The sequence below is a fragment of the Hemitrygon akajei genome, chromosome 10 (assembly GCF_048418815.1).
Source record: "Hemitrygon akajei chromosome 10, sHemAka1.3, whole genome shotgun sequence".
Lineage (NCBI taxonomy): Eukaryota > Metazoa > Chordata > Chondrichthyes > Myliobatiformes > Dasyatidae > Hemitrygon > Hemitrygon akajei.
Window position 1 is genome coordinate 174,224,220 of NC_133133.1, and position 19,518 is coordinate 174,243,737.

The window sequence follows — 19,518 nt, forward strand, 5'->3', positions numbered from 1 at the left end:
GTACTGGTCAGGCTTATGTAGTGGCTGGTAGCTAGAACGCAACATCCATGTTCGACCTCAAACAGCAGAGGCCTCCGAGTTTCATGCAGGTGCACGGCTTATTGGCTAAACACAGGAAATCTCACCGGAAGGTTAACAGACAAATAATAACAGTCACTTGGCAACAGCTCCATTATGTCTGTACTGAGCATCACATACCCACCCATACTAATCATCTGCACAAGTTGATGTACAGGCAGGTGTAATTAAAAACTTGGCAGCAACATCTGCACACAGTAAACTCAAGGAAAACAAATTATACGTAACGTTAACAAGAAAGCACAATTATGAGAATCCATTTCGGTGCAAAATGAAAATAAAAATGGTCATAGTATTGCTGAGCTGAGATAGTGATTAGGGTTGATACACTGGGACAGTGATTAGGGTTGATACACTGGGACAGTGTTTGGGGTTGATACACTGGGACAGTGATTAGGGTTGATACACTGGGACAGTGATTAAGGGTTGATACACTGTGACAGTGTTTGGGGTTGATACACTGGGACAGTGATTAGGGTTGATACACTGGGACAGTGATTACGATTGATACACTGGGACAGTGATTACGGTTGATACACTGGGACAGTGATTAGGGTTGATACACTGGGACAGTGTTTGGGGTTGATACACTGAGACAATGATTACGGTTGATACACTGGGACAGTGATTAAGGGTTGATACACTGTGACAGTGATTACGATTGATACACTGGGACAGTGATTAGGGTTGATACACTGGGACAGTGATTAGGGTTGATACACTGTGACAGTGATTATGATTGATACACTGGGACAGTGATTAGGGTTGATACACTGGGACGGAGATTAGGGTTGATACACTGTGACAGTGATTAGGGTTGATACACTGTGACAGTGATTAGGGTTGATACACTGGGACAGTGTTTGGGGTTGATACACTGAGACAGTGATTACGGTTGATACACTGGGACAGTGATTAGGGTTGATACACTGGGACAGTGATTAGGGTTGATACACTGGGACGGAGATTAGTGTGGTTGGTTCAAGAACCGAACGGTGGAAGTTAAGTTGTTGTTCCTGAGACTCGAGGTGTGGGTACTGTTCCTCCTGCTTGATGGGAGCTGTGAGAAAGTGGCATGGCCCGAATGGTGGGGTCTTTAATGGTGGGTCTCGCATTCTTGAGGCAGCCTCACCTGAGATGCGACCGATTATGGACAGGGTGGTGTACAAAGTTCAAATTAAATATATTATCGAAGTACTTATGTGTCACTATATATAACCCTGATAATCATTTTTCTTGCCGGCATTCACAGTAAATACAAGAAACACAGTAGAATCAGTGAAAGGCTGCACCCAACAGCGGGGTTAACAACCACTGCGAGAAAAACAAACTGTGCAAATGCGAAAAGAAAAGTAAACAGAAATAAAATAATAATAAATAAATACATAAGCAGTAAGTATCGAAAACATGAGGTGAAGAGTCCTTGAAAGTGAGCCCTTAAATTGTGGGAATATTTCAATTTTGGGGTGAATGAACTTATCCACGCTGGTCCGAGCTGATGGAAGTCTCCTGCTATCGTTTTCTGACACTTGGTTCCTGGCCTATTAATATTTTTCAATTCAGATATTTGTGCGAATGTTTGGTGACCGTTGTGGGGGTATCTCCGGCAATGATCGATCTCTGTCCCGTCCAGACTGGGCTAACACTGCCCCCTGCTGGAGCCCAGCTTTAACTGCAGCTCTCTCCATAACTCCAGGGATTTCAACTGGAACGACTCGCATTCCGAATTAGGTTTATTCGAGTTAGGTCTTACGTGACGTGAAAATTGTTGTGTAGTGCCGTGCAAAAATACAAAAAAAAAAACCCATAAAACTGAAAAATGGCATTTGGAATTTAAAGCAGAGAAATGTGAGGTGTTGCATTTGGGAGGGCCAACTAGGGTAGGTCTTATACAGTGAATAGATAGACAGAGAAGTGCGGTAGAACAAAGGGATTTGGGAACCACACCCAAACCATAGCTCTCTTACCCCTCCCATCCATGTACGTATCAAAACTTCTCTTAAATGTTGCAATTGAACCCACATCCACCACTTGTGCTGGCAACTCGTTCCACACCTGTACCACCTTCTGAGTGAAAAAGTTCCCTTTTAAGTTCCTCTTAAACATTTCACCTTTCTTCAAAAGAAGGCTGTGCTGGAATTAGAAAGGGTCCAGAGGAGGTTCACCAGATGACCCCAGGAATGAAAGGGTTAACTTATAAAGAGCTTTTGATGGCTGTTGGCCTGTAGATGCTGGAGTTCAGAAGGATGGCAGGGGTGGGGGGCATCTCATTAAAACCTATCAAACTATTGAAAGGTCTCGATAGAGTGGACATGGAGAGAATGCTTCTTATAGTGGGGAGTCTAGGACCAGAGGGCACTGCTTCAAAATAGAGGGATGTCCATTTAGAAGATAGACCATAGAATAGTACAGCACAGGTCGTTAATAAAAATCACAAAAAGTAGAGGTCCCAGAACCGACAATTGTGGGACACCACTAGTGACAACCCACCAATCCAAATGTACTCCCTCCACCACGACCCTCTGCTTTCTGCAGGCAAGCCAATTCTGAATCCACCTGGCCAAACTTCCCTGGATCCTATGCCTTCTGACTTTCTGAATAAGCCTACCATGTGGAACCTTGTCAAATGCCTTACTAAAATCCATGCAGATCACATCCACTGCACTACCCTCATCTATATGCCTGGTCACCTCCTCAAAGAATTCTAATTAGAACAGAGATGAGGAGGAATTTCTTTAGACAGAGGATGGAGACTCTGTCAAATTCATTGCCACAAATGTTTGTAGAGACCAAGTCACTGGGTACATTTAGGTGGAGATTGATAGATTAGAACCATAGAACATCACAGCACAGTACAGGCCCTTCAGCTGTCCATGTTGTGCCGACCCATATAATCCTTAAAAAAAGTACTAAACCCACACTACCCCATAACCCTCTATTTTTATTTCATCCATGTGCCTGTCCAAGAGGCTCTTAAATACTTCTAATGTTTTAGCCTCCACAACCATCCCTGGCAAGTCATTCCAGGCACTCACAACCCTCTGTGTAGTTAAAAAAACAACAACTTACACCTGATGTCTCCTCTAAACTTCCCTCCCTTAATTTTGTACATATGCCCTCTGGTGTTTGCTATTGGTGCCCTGGGAAACAGGTACTGACTATCCACCCTATCTATGCCTCTCATAATCTTGTAGACCTCTATCAAGTCCCCTCTCATTCTTCTACGCTCCAAAGAGAAAAGTCCCAGCTCTGCTAACCTTGCTTCATATGACTTGTTCTCCAAACCAGGCAACATCCTGGTAAATCTCCTCTGCATCCTCTCCATAGCTTCCACATCCTTCCTATAATGAGGTGACCAGAATTGAACACAATACTCTAAGTGCAGTCTCACCAGAGATTTGTAGAGTTGCAACATGACCTCTTTACTCTTGAACTCAATCCCCCTGTTAATGAAGCCTAGCATCCCATAGGCCTTCTTAACTACCCTACCAACCTGCACAGCGACCTTGAGGGATGTATGGATTTGAACCCCAAGGTCCCTTTGTTCATCCACACTCTTAAGTAATTGACCATTAATCCTGTACTCAGTCTTCTGGTTGGTCCTTCCAAAATGCATCACCTCACACTTGTCTGGATTGAACTCCATCTGCCATTTTTCTGCCCAACTCTGCAGCCTGTCTATATCCTCTTGTAACCTTCGACAACCTGCAGCTCCATCCACAACTCCTCTAATCTTCGTGCCATCCGCAAACTTACTCACCCATCCTTTCGCCTCTACATCCAGGTCATTTATAAAAATCACAAATAGCAGGGGCCTCAGGACAACTCCCTGCAACACTCCACTAGTCACCGACCTCCAGGCAGAATACTTTCCTTCCACAACTACCCTCTGCTTTCTTCCTTTAAGCCATTTTTTATCCAAACAGCCAAGGTTCCACTTATCCCATGCCTCATGACTTTCTGGATGAGTCTCTCATGAGGGACCTTGTCAAATGCCTTTCTAAAGTCCATGTAGACCACATCCACTGCCCTACCCTCTTCAATTTCTTTTGTTACCTCTTCAAAAAACTCAATCAGGCTCGTGAGGCACGATCTTCCCTTCACAAAGCCATGTTGACAATCCACAAATAGACTGTACTTCTCCAAATGGTCGTAGATCCTATCCTTAAGAATCCTTTCCAGTAGTTTGCAGACCACCGATGTAAGACTCACCAGTCTATAGTTCCCAGGTTTCTCCCTATTACCTTTTTTTAAACAAGGGAACTACATTTGCCATTCTCCAGTCCTCTGGCACTTCCCCTGCAGCCAAAGAGGATTCAAAGATCATAGCTAATGCTCCTGTGATCTCTTCTCTCAATTCCCACAACAACCTGGGGTGTATCATATCCGGTCCTGGGGATTTATCAATCTTGATGTTTTTAAGAAGATCCAGCACTACTTCTTCCGTAATCTCCACATTGTCCAGCACACAGGCCTGCTCTATTTCAACCTCACCCTGATCAAGATCCTTTTCACTTGTGAATACTGAAGCAAAGTATTCATTTAGGACCTGCCCAACCTCCTCCACTTCCAGGCACATGTTGCCCTCTTTATCCTTTAGCAGTCCCACCTTCGTTCTCGTCATCCTCCTATTCTTCACATACGCATAGAACGCCTTTGGGTTCTCCTCAATCCTACATGCCAAGGCCTTCTCATGCCCCCTTCAAGCTCTCCTAAGTCCTTTCTTTAGCTCCTTCCTGGCTACCCTATATTTCTCATAAGCCCCTCCTACTTCCTGCTTCTTATATCTAACATATGCTTCCTTTTTCCTCTTGACGAGTTGCCTCACGTGTTTCATCAGCCACGGTTCCCTTTTCCTACCATTTTTTCCTTGCATCAGTGGGACAAACCTATCCTGAACTCAGCCCAAGTGGTCCCTAAACTTCTCCCACATTACTTCTGTGCTTTTCCCTTTGATCATCTATTTCCAATTTACTCTCGCTAGTTCCTGCCTCATCCCTTCAAAGTTAGCCCTTCCCCAGTTAAGCACTTTACCATTTCGTCTGATTTTATCCCTTTCCATAGCTATGCTGAAGCTAAGGGAGATTCTTGATTAACCAAGGTGGCAAAGATTACGAGGAGAAAGCAGGAGAATGGGGGTGAGAGGGATAATAACTGGGCCATGAAAGAATGGCAGAGCAGACTTGATGGGCTGAATGGCCCATTTCTACTCCTATGTCTTATGGTCTATGGTAAATTTCCTCTGCTTAATTGCATCTTTTCTATAGCAGGGTGATCAAATTTGAATGGACATGAACACTACCTCACTGTCTCTGCACTACTTATTTTAATGAATATATAACTATCTATTTCTTTTTGTAACTTGTGTATTTTTTTAATGTTTTGCACTGTCAGCGTATCCAATGATGACAGCAGACCTGCGGGAGAGTTTTCAAAGTGGAAAAGCCACTGCACTGGGGCAGTTCCACTCTCTCCACATTGGAAGTCTGGGTCCGGTGGTAGAAATAGTCGTCACAAACTGGGGTCTTCCATGGTTGCAGAGGATGACCGTGACTTCTTCTGTGCCTTGTCGTGCCCTTCACTCTCCACAGAGCATTACTGAGCCCCTTCCTATCTGTTGGATCTCATCCACCCAGCCTGCTGGAGCTGATGTTGCCTGCTCAGACAGGCATGGCACTGTCTCAACGGGATATGATGCCCGCTGGGTACCCTCCTCCTGGTTTAGCCCGCCTGTCGAAGCAGTGTATTGGGGAGTGGCTGTAAACACCCACTTGGTGAGCTGAGTGTCCAGTGGGAACCAAAGGTGAATGAGCTGCCCTAAGCCCCTTCACCAGAGATGGTACCCCTCCCTGGACACGCCATACACCCCATTACACTGTACTGCTGCTACAAAACATAAATGTCATGACATATGACAGTGATAATAAACCTGATTCTGATTTTCATTTGGTATTTCTTGAGGGTCCTTTCCACAACATGTTTATCCCAATGTTAAGCCCCAAGAGGGCTGAGGAACCTGTCTTTGGCTTTGCATGACTAGTTCTCCTTTCTTACTTATCATGACACATTAGTGAGACCATTCAGCCCATTTGGATCCATGCCAGGCCCCTCCCATTAATCCACCTTCCCCTCTTTATCTCCCTGTACCCCTGCAGCCTTATTCCTGAAGAAGGGTCTCAGCCCGAAACATCGACTGTTTATTCCTTTCCACAGGTGCCTTCTGACCCACTGAGTTCCTTCAGCATTTTGTGTATGTAGCCTTATTCTGTCTTGCTTGCCATATTAACATACTAGTCAGCACAAAGCTATTAGACGGGGGAGATCCAGTGGATGTAGTGTACCTCGATTTTCAGAAGGCATTTGATAAGGTCCCACATAGAAGATTGGTGGGTAAAATCAAAGCTCAGGGCATCGGGGGGAAGGCATTGACATGGATAGAAAACTGGTTGGCAGATAGAAAGCAAAGGGTAGCGGTGAATGGGTGTTTCTTGGAATGGCAGGTGGTGACTAGTGGGGTGCCACAGGGCTTGGTATTGGGACCACAGCTGTTTACCATTTACGTTAACGATCTGGATGAAGGCATAGAAAATAACATCAGCAAATTTGCTGATGATACTAAGCTGGGTGGCAGTGTGACATGTGATGAGGATGTTAGGAGAATTCAGGGTGACTTGGATAGGCTGGGTGAGTGGGCAGATACTTGGCAGATGGTGTTTAATGTGAATAAGTGTGAGGTTATCCACTTTGGGAGTAAGAACAGGAAGGCAGATTATTATCTGAACGGTATAGAGTTGGGTAAGGGAGTATTACAAAGAGATCTCGGAGTCCTTGTTTATCAGTCACTGAAGGTGAATGAGCAAGTGCAGCAGGCAGTGAAGAAGGCTAATGGAATGTTGGCCTTTATTACAAAGGGAATTGAGTACAAGAGCAAGGAAATCCTCTTGCATTTGTACAGAGCCCTGGTGAGACCACACCTGGAGTATTGTGTACAGTTTTGGTCTCCAGGGTTAAGGAAGGACATCCTGGCTGTAGAGGAAGTGCAGCGTAGATTCACGAGGTTAATTCCTGGGATGTCTGGACTGTCTTACGCAGAAAGGTTAGAGAGACTGGGCTTGTACATGCTGGAATTAAGGAGATTGAGAGGGGATCTGATTGAAACATATAAGATTATTAAGGGATTGGACAAGATAGAGGCAGGAAGTATGTTCCAGATGCTGGGAGAGTCCAGTACCAGAGGGCATGGTTTGAGAATAAGGGGTAGGTCATTTAGGACAGAGTTAAGGAAAAGCTTCTTCTCCCAGAGAGTTGTTGGGGTCTGGAATGCACTGCCTCGGAAGGTAGTGGAGACCAATTCTCTGGATGCTTTCAAGAAGGAGCTAGATAGGTATCTTATGGATAGGGGAATCAAGGAATATGGGGACAAGGCAGGAACCGGGTATTGATAGTAGATGATCAGCCATGATCTCAAAATGGCGGTGCAGGCTCAAAGGGCCGAATGGTCTACTTCTGCACCTACTGTCTATTGTCTATTACAGCTCGGGGCTTTCTGAAGTTCAGAGTTCAACTCTGGTGCTGTCTGTAAGGGGTTTGTACATTCTCCCATGACCGCGGGAGTTTCCGCTGGGTGCTCTGGTTTCCTCCCACAGTCCAAAGATGTACATGTTGGTAGTTATTGTAAATTGTCCGGTGATTAGACTCAGGTTAATTCTGGGAGAATCAGAATCAGGTTTAATATTGCCGGTATATGTTGTGATGTTTGTTGTCTTGTGGCAGCAGTGCATTGCAATGAATAATAATAAAAACTGTTAATTACAATAAGATGTATATGTAAAAATTTTTTTTAAATAAATTAGTGCAAAAGAGAAGAAAAAAGTAGTGGGGTAGTGTTAATTGGTTCAATGTCCATTCAGAAATCTGATGGCAGAGGGGAGAAGTCGTCCCTGAAATGTGTGTTGCTGAGTGTAGGTGTGTTGCTGGGTAGGTGGGCCTGTTCCGCACTGTATCTCTAAATAAGAAAATCACCCCTCATTTTGTACCATCTACCTACACTAGAGGTAATGCTGATTCACCTAGCTGTACATGTTGGTGGTGTGGGAGGGTCCCGCCCTGTCACAGGGCAAACAGGAAGTACCTGAGCTCTGGATCGATGCCAGCTCTCCACTAACACTTGTATCATTTTACTCTGAGGTTTATTGTTTTATGAGGGAGGTGGGATGCAGGTTCTTCTCTGATGTGGTTTATATGAACTCAATTTGTCTTCTGTCAGAAACAAACATTCCCTGATTGTACACAGGGCAGCTGCAATATATATCCATACTTTGAACTCTACACTACTAATAATTAACAGATAACTTCCCACATTATAACACACAGGGATTGGTGAAGGAACAGGTCAGGGAGTATCCATGGAAATGAATAAACAGTCGATGTTTTGGGCCGAGACCCTTTATCAGGACTGGAAAGGAAGGAGGAAGATGGCAGAATAAGGTGGGGGAGGGGAAGCTGGCAGGCGAGAGGGGAGATCAGGTGAGGGGGTGGACGGGGGGATAGTGAAGTGAGAATCTGGGAGGTGATTGGTGGAAAAGGTAAAGGGCTGAAGAAGGAGGAACCTGATAGGAGAGGAGAGAGGACCATGGAAGTAAGGGCAAGAAGTGGGGCACCAGGGAGAAGTGAATAGAAAAGAAGAGATAAGAGGGGAGCCAGAATAGGAATATTCTTCTTTTCAACAAGGTTTATTGTGTGCACTTCAGTGAAATACTAGGTTTACACAATCACTATGGTCACAGTCTGCTCACTGTCCTGGAAGTGTTAACAAGGGCTTCATAGAACACAGAACATGCAACACAGAATGTACAACACACTGTAGAACGTACAACATAAAACCAAGCACAGCAAAGAACAGGAACAGGCCCTTCGGCCACAATGTTGTACCACACCAATTAAATTAGAAATCAAATGGCCAACTAAACTAATCTCTTCCCTATACAATGGCCATACTTACTGTCCATTATATTACGTTGGCGTTTAGGGCGGCAAAGAAGGGGTCTTTATCATGCCAATAGTTTCCTCTCGGTTTTCACTCCTGTCAGCCATGCAAGTCCCGGGTGGAGACTCAGGAATACTGTCACACTTGGATGTAGAAGGATGTTTCATTGCTGTTTCAATAACAATTTTGTTTTACCAGTCAGGGTTGTTAGCCCTGAGCTGAACCCCAGAACCTGGAGGAGTGATAGATCGCTCTTAGTCTGTCCTCTACCCTTTGACCTGTTTGGCATGGGTGACCCTACCAAGAGCCAAAGCATAAAGCCCAGACTCCAGCCACCATAGCTCTCCAGATCATTAAGGCACACAAACCTGCTAACCATGACAAGGTTGTGGTCCTCTTGAAGGGCACAATGTCCATATCCTTCCATTTTCCTCACATTCACGAGCCTATCTAAACGTCTGTAAAAAATGCCGAATGTATCTGCCTCCACCACCCCAGGCAGCGCAAACCAGACACCCACCACTCTGTGTAAAGACACTTTCCCCCACATCTCCTTTGAAATGATCCTCTCTCACCTTAAGTGCATGCACTCTGGTATTAGACATTTCAACCTTTGGAAAAAGATACTGTCTGTCTACTCCATCTGCCTTTGTATAATCAGCATCAAAGATTCAGAGGAGAGGAACTGAGCTGGGTGGGAAACCAGTTGTGACATTGCTAGGAGTCAGCTGAAGAAATTTGGCAATTGGAAATGACAAATTAACGCTTTAAGTCCTAGATAGAGTGGACACGGAGAGGATGTTTCCTATAGTGGGAGAGTGTAGAACCAGACAGCGCAGCCTTGGAAGAGAAGGATGTCGCTTTAGAACAGAGATCAGGAGGAATTTCTTTACTGAGATGGCTGAGGAGGCCAGTCATTAGATAAACTTAGACTGGATTTTGATAGATTCTTGATTAGTAAAGGCAACAAAGTGAAGAGGCAGGAGAATGGGGTTGACAGGGATGATAAATCAACCATGATTAGATAATGTCACAGATTCGATGGGCTGAATGGCCTACTTCTGCTCCCATGTTTTGTAGTTTTATGAACAAACAGCAATACAAGTTGTTTTTGCAAATGATAAACTTGTCAGCGTTGGAGGAACCCACGGGTCGAGCAGTGTTTGCTGTTGGGGGACGTGGAGAAGGAACTGTTGACATCTTGGTTTGAAATCCTACATCAGGCCTTATGTAGTGGGATTTCAGCTCAAAACATGGACAATTCCTTTCCTCCCAGAGATGCTCTTCCATCTGTTGAGTTCCTCCAGCAGATTGCTTGTTGCGCTGGATTCCAGAAGCTGCCACACCTTCTCCAGTTTCAGTAAGTAAGCCTGAACTTCAACATAAATCGAAGTATTGAGTACAGGAGTTGGGATGTTATGTTGCAATTGGTAAGGCCAACTTTGGAGTATTATGTGTAGTTCTGGTCACCTGCCTACAGGAACGCTATAGATAAGATTGAAAAAGTACAGAAACAATTTACAAGATGTTGCTGGGACTTGAGGACCTGAGTTATAGGGAAAGTTCAGTAGGTTAGGACTTTATTCTCTGGAGTGCAGGAGGATGAGGGGAGATCTTAGAGAGAAATATAGAGTTATGAGGGGCATAGATAGAGTGAATGCTTGCAGACTTTCCCCATTAAGGTTGGGTAGGAAGGAGTGTTGTCACAGACATTATAAAAAAACAGACGTAGAATAACATGTCTCCACAAAATAATTCAGATTCTTCCTCAACCAGAAGCCCTGGAGGAACCATACGATCCACAATCTGCTGAAGGCAAGATCAGAGTGAATCAAGTCTGACGACCAAGGAGGTTTCAAGAGGTTCAGGTATGCTTTCTGGAAAGCCATCTCACGGGCAGAGTGGCAGGTCGGGACTAAACCTGAATGAATGAAGGATGCTGGGCAGCTGCGGCAGGGCTGAATACCATCACCTCTTATGAAGTTAAATCAGGCAACACAGGTGACAACAGGGTTGCACTCCCAGATGAGCTGAATATCTTCTCTGCTCACTTTGACCAACCAAACATGGAGCAGCCTTCATGAACTCCCACAGTCCCTGATAACCCTGCACTTTCCATCTCTGAGGCTGAACCCACAGAAAGCATCCGGCCCAGCTGGGGTACTAAAGACCTGAGAAACCCTCAGGTTCTGTCGGCTGTGTAAGTCTAGGGAAGACAATCTCTCACCCTGTCAAACTTGTGAGACTGAGGTCTAAGCTCACCCGAGACCCCGTTTGTGTGGATGCTGTGTGATGTATTACCCTGTTACAAATCAGTACCACAAAATAGCAGACAGTACACCACATACAAATAAACGATTTGGATTTATAATTCTCAATTTGACTAAAGGGTTAGTAAAGAAGAAGGAAAGGGCCCATTTCAATGAAGCAGTGAACGGTGCACAAGTTGGAGCTCACGGTTTCCCCTCTGCTGATCTTTCATCGATTTCCCCGGGCTTCGTCAACTCCCAGCCCCATTCCCAGTCCACTCCTACAACCTCTCCTCTCCGCCGTCTTCTCTCTCCATCTCCCGCCAAACAAAAGACTCAGATCACCTCGGTGTCAGGCACACGGCACGAAAACACCCTCCCCTCGCTGGACAGCTCACATTATCTCTAACCATAACCCAAACACTGAACGACCATTACATTGGCAGTGAAACCTTTCCCAGGGGGTTACACCTGTGCTGATTAACTGCTTCAAGTCAGCTTCAATTACACCAGTACCTAGGAAGAATGGGGTAACCTGTCTTAATGGCTGTCATCCAGTAGCACTTACATCCACTGTGATGAAGTGTTTTGTGAGACTGGTGATGAAACAAATCAACTGCTGCCTGAGAGGCAATTTGGATCCACTCCAAGTTGCCTACCAGCACAAGTGGTTCAGATTGGCAACAACATCTCCTCCACAATCTCTGTCTGCACTGGTGCACAAGGCTGTGTGTTTAGCCCCCTGCTCTCCTCACTTTACACTTATGATTATGTGACTAAATGTAATTCCAATGCCATATTCAAGTTTGCTGATGACGCTGTCATTGGCCAAATCGAAAGGGGTGATGAATCAGCATGCTGGAGGGAGATTGAAATCTGCCCAAATGGTGCCACAACAACAACCTCTCACGCAACGTCAGCAAGTCCAAGGATCTAATTATTGACTTCAGGAGGAGGAAACCAGAAGTCCGTGAGCCGGTCCTCATCGAGGGGTCAGAGGTGAAGGTCAGCAACTTTAAATTCCTCCGTGGTATCATTTCAGAGGACCTGTCCTAGGCCCAGCAGGTAAGTGCAATTACAAAGAAAGCATGGTAGAACGTTTACTTCCTTAGTTTGCAAAGATTCAGCATGACATCTAAAACTTTGATAAACTTCTATATATGTGTGGTGGAGAGTATATCATGACTTGGTATGGAAACACTAATACCCTACAATCCTACGTAGTGGCTACGGTCCAGTCCATCACGGGTAAAGCCAACTCAACCACTGAGCACATCTACATGAAACACTATCACAGGAAAGCAGCATCCATCATCAGGGACCCCCACCACCCAGGACATGCTCTCTTCTCACTGCTGCCATCAGGAAGAAGGTACAGCACCCTCAGGACTCACACCACCAGGTTCAGAAGCAGTTATTACCTCTCAACCATTAGGCTTTTGAACAAGGGGCAATAACTTTACTCAAATTCACCTGCCCCAACTCTGAACTGTTCCCACAACCTGTGGACTTAATTTCAAGAACTCTTCATCTCATGTTCTCAATATTTATTACTTATTTATCTATTTTTTCTCGTATTTCCATAGTTCATTGTTCTGGTTGTTCTGTAGACTGGTTGTCTACCCTGGTCAGAGTGGGCTTTCACTGGTTTTAATATAGTGCTTGTATTAAATGTGAATGCCCACAAGAAAATGAATCTCAACAAGAGTTGTATATGGCGACATACATGTACTTCGATAATAAATTTACTTTGAACTAGTGCAGTGGACCCCAACCTTTTTTATGCCATAGGCCAACAGCATTAAGCAAGGGGTTGTGGACCTCAGGTTGGGAACCTGTGAACTGGAGGTTCACCCGTGGGTTAAAGGTGAAAGGTGAAATATTTAAGGGGAATCTGAGGGGGAAATTCCACCCTCGGAGGGTGATAAGAGTATGGAATGAGCTGCCAGTGTAAGTGGTGGATGTGGGTTTGATTTAAGTTAAGTTTGGGTAGGTATATGGATGGGAGGGGTGTGGAGGGCTCAGGTCCAGCTGCAGGTCAATTGGACTAAGCAGAACAACAGGTCAGACTACGTCGGCTGAAGGGCCTGTTTCTATGCTGTATTTTTCTATGGTTCTTATTAAATAAAAGGTTGTAGCTATACAGATCACTGAAATCTTCCGAGTTAGACTTGTCAGCAGCTGGAGGAACTCATCAGCAGCAACTGTGGAGGGAAGCAGACGGTGAATGTTCCGTTCTGGGAGGTGCATGTCGTCGTAAAACTCCGAAAGGGACGTGAATATGAAAATTAGCCAAATGAATTAAACCACCAAAAAAAGTTAGAAAACTGCTTTACTGCACTTGTTTAAAAAAAATTTACATTTCAATACATAATATTCTAAAGGCACATAAGATAAAGTTACCCATAGAAACAGAACGTAAGATCAAGAAGGATCTTTGGTATCTTTTTAAATACACAATACCACATGATATCTCCGTGTGGCAATGCCAAACTGCAGTGTGGCATTTAGCTAACTGAGACCAGAGCACAGACAGTCAGCAGCACCTTGTAATCCCTACATACTGATACGGTCCGCTCTCCTACACAGTAAAGAGAACTATTGAAATCCAAAGGCCCTGGGGACTAAGAGTAGGAAAGCCAGAAATTTCTGCCCAGCCCTCTTATGATCACTGCAGCGAGTATTTCACTGAAGGTGAAGTCAGCTCTGGTAGTGAACAGAATTGGCAGTGAGGAATCTTGCCTTTTGCTTCTGCATATCGGTTGTTGGTCCATCATGTGTGTGTGGTCTTTCATTGTTTCTATTGTGTTTCTTAGTATTTACTGTGAATTCCTACAAGAAAATGAACCTCGGGGTTGTATGTGGTGTACTTTGATAATAAATTTACTCTGAACTGTACTGGTGCTTGAACCCCTGGATGTGATCACAGAAGAACCAACCTGAATCCTTAACAAGCACGCTGGGGATGAGACCTACTTCGCGAGCACCAATTTAGAATGATCCAAAGGTCCACCTCTATGTAGATACTGCAAGTCTTTAGCAGAAACAAGAACGTGTAGACGCCATTCTGTGCACCGCAGGATGCCATGAGCTGCAGTTTGTTACAGACCTGACCTTCTACGTAAACATGACCTTGCTTCAGCCCAGTATACAAAGGAGAACGGTCTGGCCTGTCCTTGAGTGATTCCATAGAACCTTTCATATCTGCTGAGACTGTAGAAAGGACCTTGGTTCAGTCTCACACCTGGTACACTCAATTTCAAAACAAATAATTGTTTCGGATTTTTTTTGCATTTGCACATCGGTTGTTTGTCGGTCTTGTGTGTGGCTTTTCATTGGCGCTACTGCGTTTCCTTGTATTTACTGTGAATGCCTGCAAGAGAGTGAATCTCAGGGTTGCATATGGTCACATACAAGTACTTTGATAATAAATTTTACTTTGAACTTTGAAATCCCTGTCTGTGCGGCATTCCCTCTGTACTGCACCGGAGCGTCAGCCTGCGTTGCCTTCGAGTGGTACTCAAGTTCACGTGATTCTGACTCGTCGGTGAGCATGTAACCCTAACAACCACCCGGTTCCCCCAGCCAGCTTCGAATGCCCTGGGATGGGCCAATGACACCTGCCCCTTAAAGATGAAAGATTATTTGTGACATGAACGGTACATGAAAACATTGACGTAAATGCGTCATTTGCATCAATGACCAACACAGCGTAAGGAACGTGCTGGGAGCAGCCTGCGAGTGTTGCTACACTTCCTGTGCTAACATACCATACCCACAGCTTATTAACCCTTACTATTCCGTGCATTGTTTTGGAGCGTGGGAGGAAAGTCCATGTGGTCACAGGGAGAATGCACAGGTAGGGTGAGGGTTGAGCCCTGATCGTTAGAACTGTAAAGTGTTCCACTAGCCACTTTGCTACCATCCTGCCCACCTCTCAGCTCAGAGGCGATGATCTGTAGGTAATGCCATCTCACTCAGCTACACAGAATGGCGACGATGCGACCATTTCACCAGTGCTGAAGCACCAGGCAGAAAGCAAACAGCCAAAACTGCTGTTCTCAGTGCAAAGGGAGAGAATCCAGGAACATTATGGCGTAGACTGGGCCATCACTAGTAAATACATTCTGGTGGCACAGAAACTCCTAATCCAGAGGGATTTTCATCGATTTGGATGTTCTGGATGTGAAGAGGGATCTCTTCAGGAGGGCAAGTGTCAGGTTGCTGTAGATCCCTGGAACATCACCGCACCTTCATAGCTTCTCTGACTTCATGTAGGATGGGATGGTTCCCCGGGCTGTCAGGCCCTCAAATCGTTTGTAGGTATAGTTGATGAAGACCCAGTCCTTAGATTTATAGTCAGATTCAGACTCATTTGGCACTGGAAGAAAAAATAATAAGATTAAAGATTAAAGACTGGTTTTGTTTGTGACAAATAGGCACATGAATGTGAGGAAAATGAAAGAATATGGACACGAAGACAGTAATATGTAGGAGCAGAATTAGCCCATCGAGTCTGCTCCGCCATTCCATCATGGCTGATCCCAGATCCCACTCAACCTCCTACACCTGCCTTCTCGCCATATCCTTTGTTTCCCTGACCAATCAGGAAACGATCAACTTCTGCCTTAAGTACACCCACGGACTTGGCCTCCACCACAGTCTGTGGCAGAGCATTCCACAGATTCACTACTCTGGCTAAAAAAATTCCTCCTTACCTCTGTTCTAAAAGGTCAGCCCTCAATTCCTAGGCAGTGCCCTCCAGTTCTGGATACCCCCATCACAGGAAACATCCTCTCCACATCCACCCTATCTGGTCCTTTCAACATTCAGTGGGTTTCAATGCAATCTCCACCCCCCCCCCCCCACCACCCACCACATTCTTCTAAATTCCAGTGAGTACAGGCCCGAAGCTGCCAAACACTCTTCGTATGTTAACCCCTGCATTCTCAGAATCATCCTCGTGAACCTCCTCTGGACTCTCTCCAATGACGACACATCCTTTCTGAGATATGGGGTCCATGCAGCTGCTGAATCCAAACGAATGACTGAAACCAGTTCAGTTTAGCATGAGTGGTGTCACAGGAGTTGCCAGTCAGCATTGAACTCAGTGTAGGACCGCCTTAGGGACTACAGCTCCAATTTTTTCCCTCGGGGTTTACTACGAATCCTTCCCCGTGAGTGGGTATGGCTGCAAGGCAGCGGAGGTTTGAGATCGGTTTTCTTTTTCCTAGCTGAGCTGACAAGCTCTGTCTGTCCAGAGTGAATGGTTTAAGGTGCCATAGCCCACCTTTGCTCCTTCTCCGGGCAGGTTTTTCTAACTGGAAGGTCGACCATGGAACTAATGAGACATGCAAATGGACACCAGCCTCTGGGGGGCAGGTAATTTCATGTTGCCTTGGGACTGTCTGTACAACAGGTCCTGCAGGGATCTTGTGTACAGAGAATCACATCATCCTGCAAACCCCTGACCAGCAAATCACATCAGAGGCACTAAAGCAGCTCATCAAAGTGCAGACTCATTGCGAACACTGTCCCCAATCAGAAATGGGTAAAATTAAACACATTTCCCATGGAGTCTCATTTCCAAACATGCCGTATATGAAAATAAGATGATAACTGACCAATCTATTTTATCTTTCTCTTCCCCTGTGCAATAACACCATAAGACATTAGGCCATACAGTCGATCGAGTCCGCTCATCATCACAGCTGATTTATTTTCCATTCTCCTGTCTTCTCCCATACCCTTTGATGCCCTAATCAAAAATCTGACTAACCAAGAAGTACAGGTTACACTTGAACCTAAGGTGGACCAATATCTTTGCATGCTGGTTTGCTAAAACTGAATTTGGAAGAGCTATGGGAACCGGAATGATAGGGATGACAATGGGGCAGTTAGTATACAAGTGTATGCAGTGTGTAGTGAGACTGTGAAGAAGGACAGACAGATGATAGGGCAAAATTTCAGACAGTGAGATGAGTTAAATTGTAACGGGACAAAATCAAAAAGGGTGATGATACAGGGCTGAAGTGGTTATATTTGAATGCACACTGTATATGGAATAAGGTAAATGATCTTGCAGCACATCTAGAGATTGGCAGGTATGACATGGGCATCACTGAGTCATGGCTGAAAGAAGATCATAGTTGGGATTCAAGAATACACACTGTATGAAAAGGACAGTAAGTAGATGAAAATATAGGTAAGGGAGCCAAAAATGTCGAAGAGAATACCAAAGCTTTTTTTCAGATATATAAAGAGTAAAAGAGAGGTGATATTGACTGTCAGACCACTGTAAAATGATGTAGGAGGGGTAGCAAAGGGGGACAAAGAATTGACAGGTGAACTTAATAAGTATTTTGCATCAGTCTTCACTGTGAAGACACTAGCAGTATGCCAGTGTCAGGGAGCAGAAATAAGTGTTGTTGCTATTAGGGAGAAGGTGCCTGGGAAACTGAAAGGTCATAAGGTAGATAAATCACTTGGACCAGATGGACTACACCCCAGGGTTCTGAAATCACTAAATTCTAGGATGGTTCCAGAGGACTGGAAAATCGAAAATATCACTCCACTCTTCAAGAAGGGAGGCAGACAGAAGGAAGGAAATTGTAAGTCAGCTAGCATGACTTCAATGGTTGGGAAGACATTGGGCTCCATTATTAAGGATGAGGATTCAGGGTACTTGGAGGCACATGATAAAGTAGGCTGAAGTTAGCATGGGGGAAATCTTGCCTGACAAATCTTTTGGGATTCTTTGAGGAATTAATGTAGGATGGACAAGGAAGAGTCAGTGGAAGTCGATTATTTGGATCTTCAGAAGGCCTTTGAAAAGATGCCGCACATGAAGCTGTTTAACAAGGCAAGATCCTACAGTATTACAGGAATGGATATTAGATCATCTGATTGGCAGGAGGCAAAGAATGGGGAAAAAGGGAGTCTTTTCTGGTTGACTGCCAGTAACAAGTTGTGTTCTGCAGGGGTCAGTATTGAGACTACTACTTTTCACATTATACGTCAATGATTTGGGTGATGGCATTATGGCCAAGTTGCAGATGATACAAAGATAGTTGGAGGGACATGCAGTCTTAAGGATGCAGGGAGTCTGCAGAAAGACTTGGACATATTTGGAGAATGGGCAAAGAAGTGGCAGATGGAATATAGTTTAGGGAAATATATGGTCATGTACTTTGGTAGAAGGAATAAAGATATAAGACTATTTTCAAAGGTGTAAGAAAATTCAAAAATCAGAGGTGCAAAAGGACTTGAGAGTTCTTGTGCAGGATTCCGTGAAAGTTAATTTGCAGGTTGAGTCAGTGGTAAGAAAGACAAATGCAATATTAGCATTCTTTAGAGTATTGTGAGCAGTTCTGGCCCCTTATCTAAGAGAAGTTGTCCTAACATTGGAGCGAGTCCAGAGAAAATTCATGAGAATGATTCCAGGAACAGAAGAGTTAACGTAGAAGAATGAGGGGGGATATCACTGAAAACTACCGTATATTGAAAGGCCTAGGTAAAGTGGATGTGGAGAAGATGTTCCTTAAAGTGAGTGGGTGTAGGACCAGAGGGAACAGCCACAGAACAGAGATGAGGAATTTCTTTCACCAAAGAGTGATGAACTTGTGGAATTCTTTGCCACAGACTGCTGTGGAGGCCAAGTAATTGGGTATAAAGTGGAGGTTAATAACTTCTTGATCAGTCAGGGTGTCAAAGGTTACAGGGAGAAGGCAGGAGAATGGGGTTCAGAGGGTTAATAAATCAGCCAGGACGAAAATGCAGAGCAGACTCAATGGGCTGAATGGCTTAGTATGTTACGCTGTTTATAACAGGCTGTATATGATTATCTGGTTTGATTACAAGATTCTATTGTCATCTTCTCCAATTCAAACAGCAGATAGGTGTATCAGGGACAAATCTGACCAATCTGCCATACCTGGCTGCAAGATACCAGAGTCAGGAAAATCATCAAAATTGGAAGTGTCGTCTATGCTTCTTATCTCGATGGGAATTGCCGCTGGGCGCTCTCTGCCAAACAGAAATACACGGACATCAATGTTCCATTCAAAGTTCAAAATAAATTTATTATCAAAGTACATGTATGTCACCATATTCAACCCTGAGATTCATTTACATGGGCTATGTAGCAAACACACCAAGACCACCAGACTCAAAAACAGTTACTTTCCCCTGATCAACACCTCCACC

At 44.6% G+C, this 19,518-nt stretch overlaps 1 protein-coding gene across 5 annotated transcripts in view; it reads right to left on the reverse strand.

Moving 5' to 3' along the window:
• Positions 1 to 13,636: 13,636 nt before the first annotated feature.
• LOC140734986 (serine/threonine-protein kinase 38-like) overlaps positions 13,637 to 19,518 on the reverse strand; it is a 76,287-nt gene continuing 70,405 nt past the window's right edge. For 4 of the 5 annotated variants that reach the window (XM_073059773.1, XM_073059772.1, XM_073059770.1 and 1 more), the window contains exons 13-14: positions 19,247 to 19,338; positions 13,637 to 15,694 (exon numbers count right to left, since the gene is read on the reverse strand). In XM_073059773.1, the coding sequence (XP_072915874.1) occupies positions 15,567 to 15,694; positions 19,247 to 19,338 (220 nt within the window). In that variant the 3' untranslated portion in view covers positions 13,637 to 15,566. The remainder of the gene's footprint in view (positions 15,695 to 19,246; positions 19,339 to 19,518) is intronic. The other variant, XM_073059775.1, reaches the window with a different exon arrangement.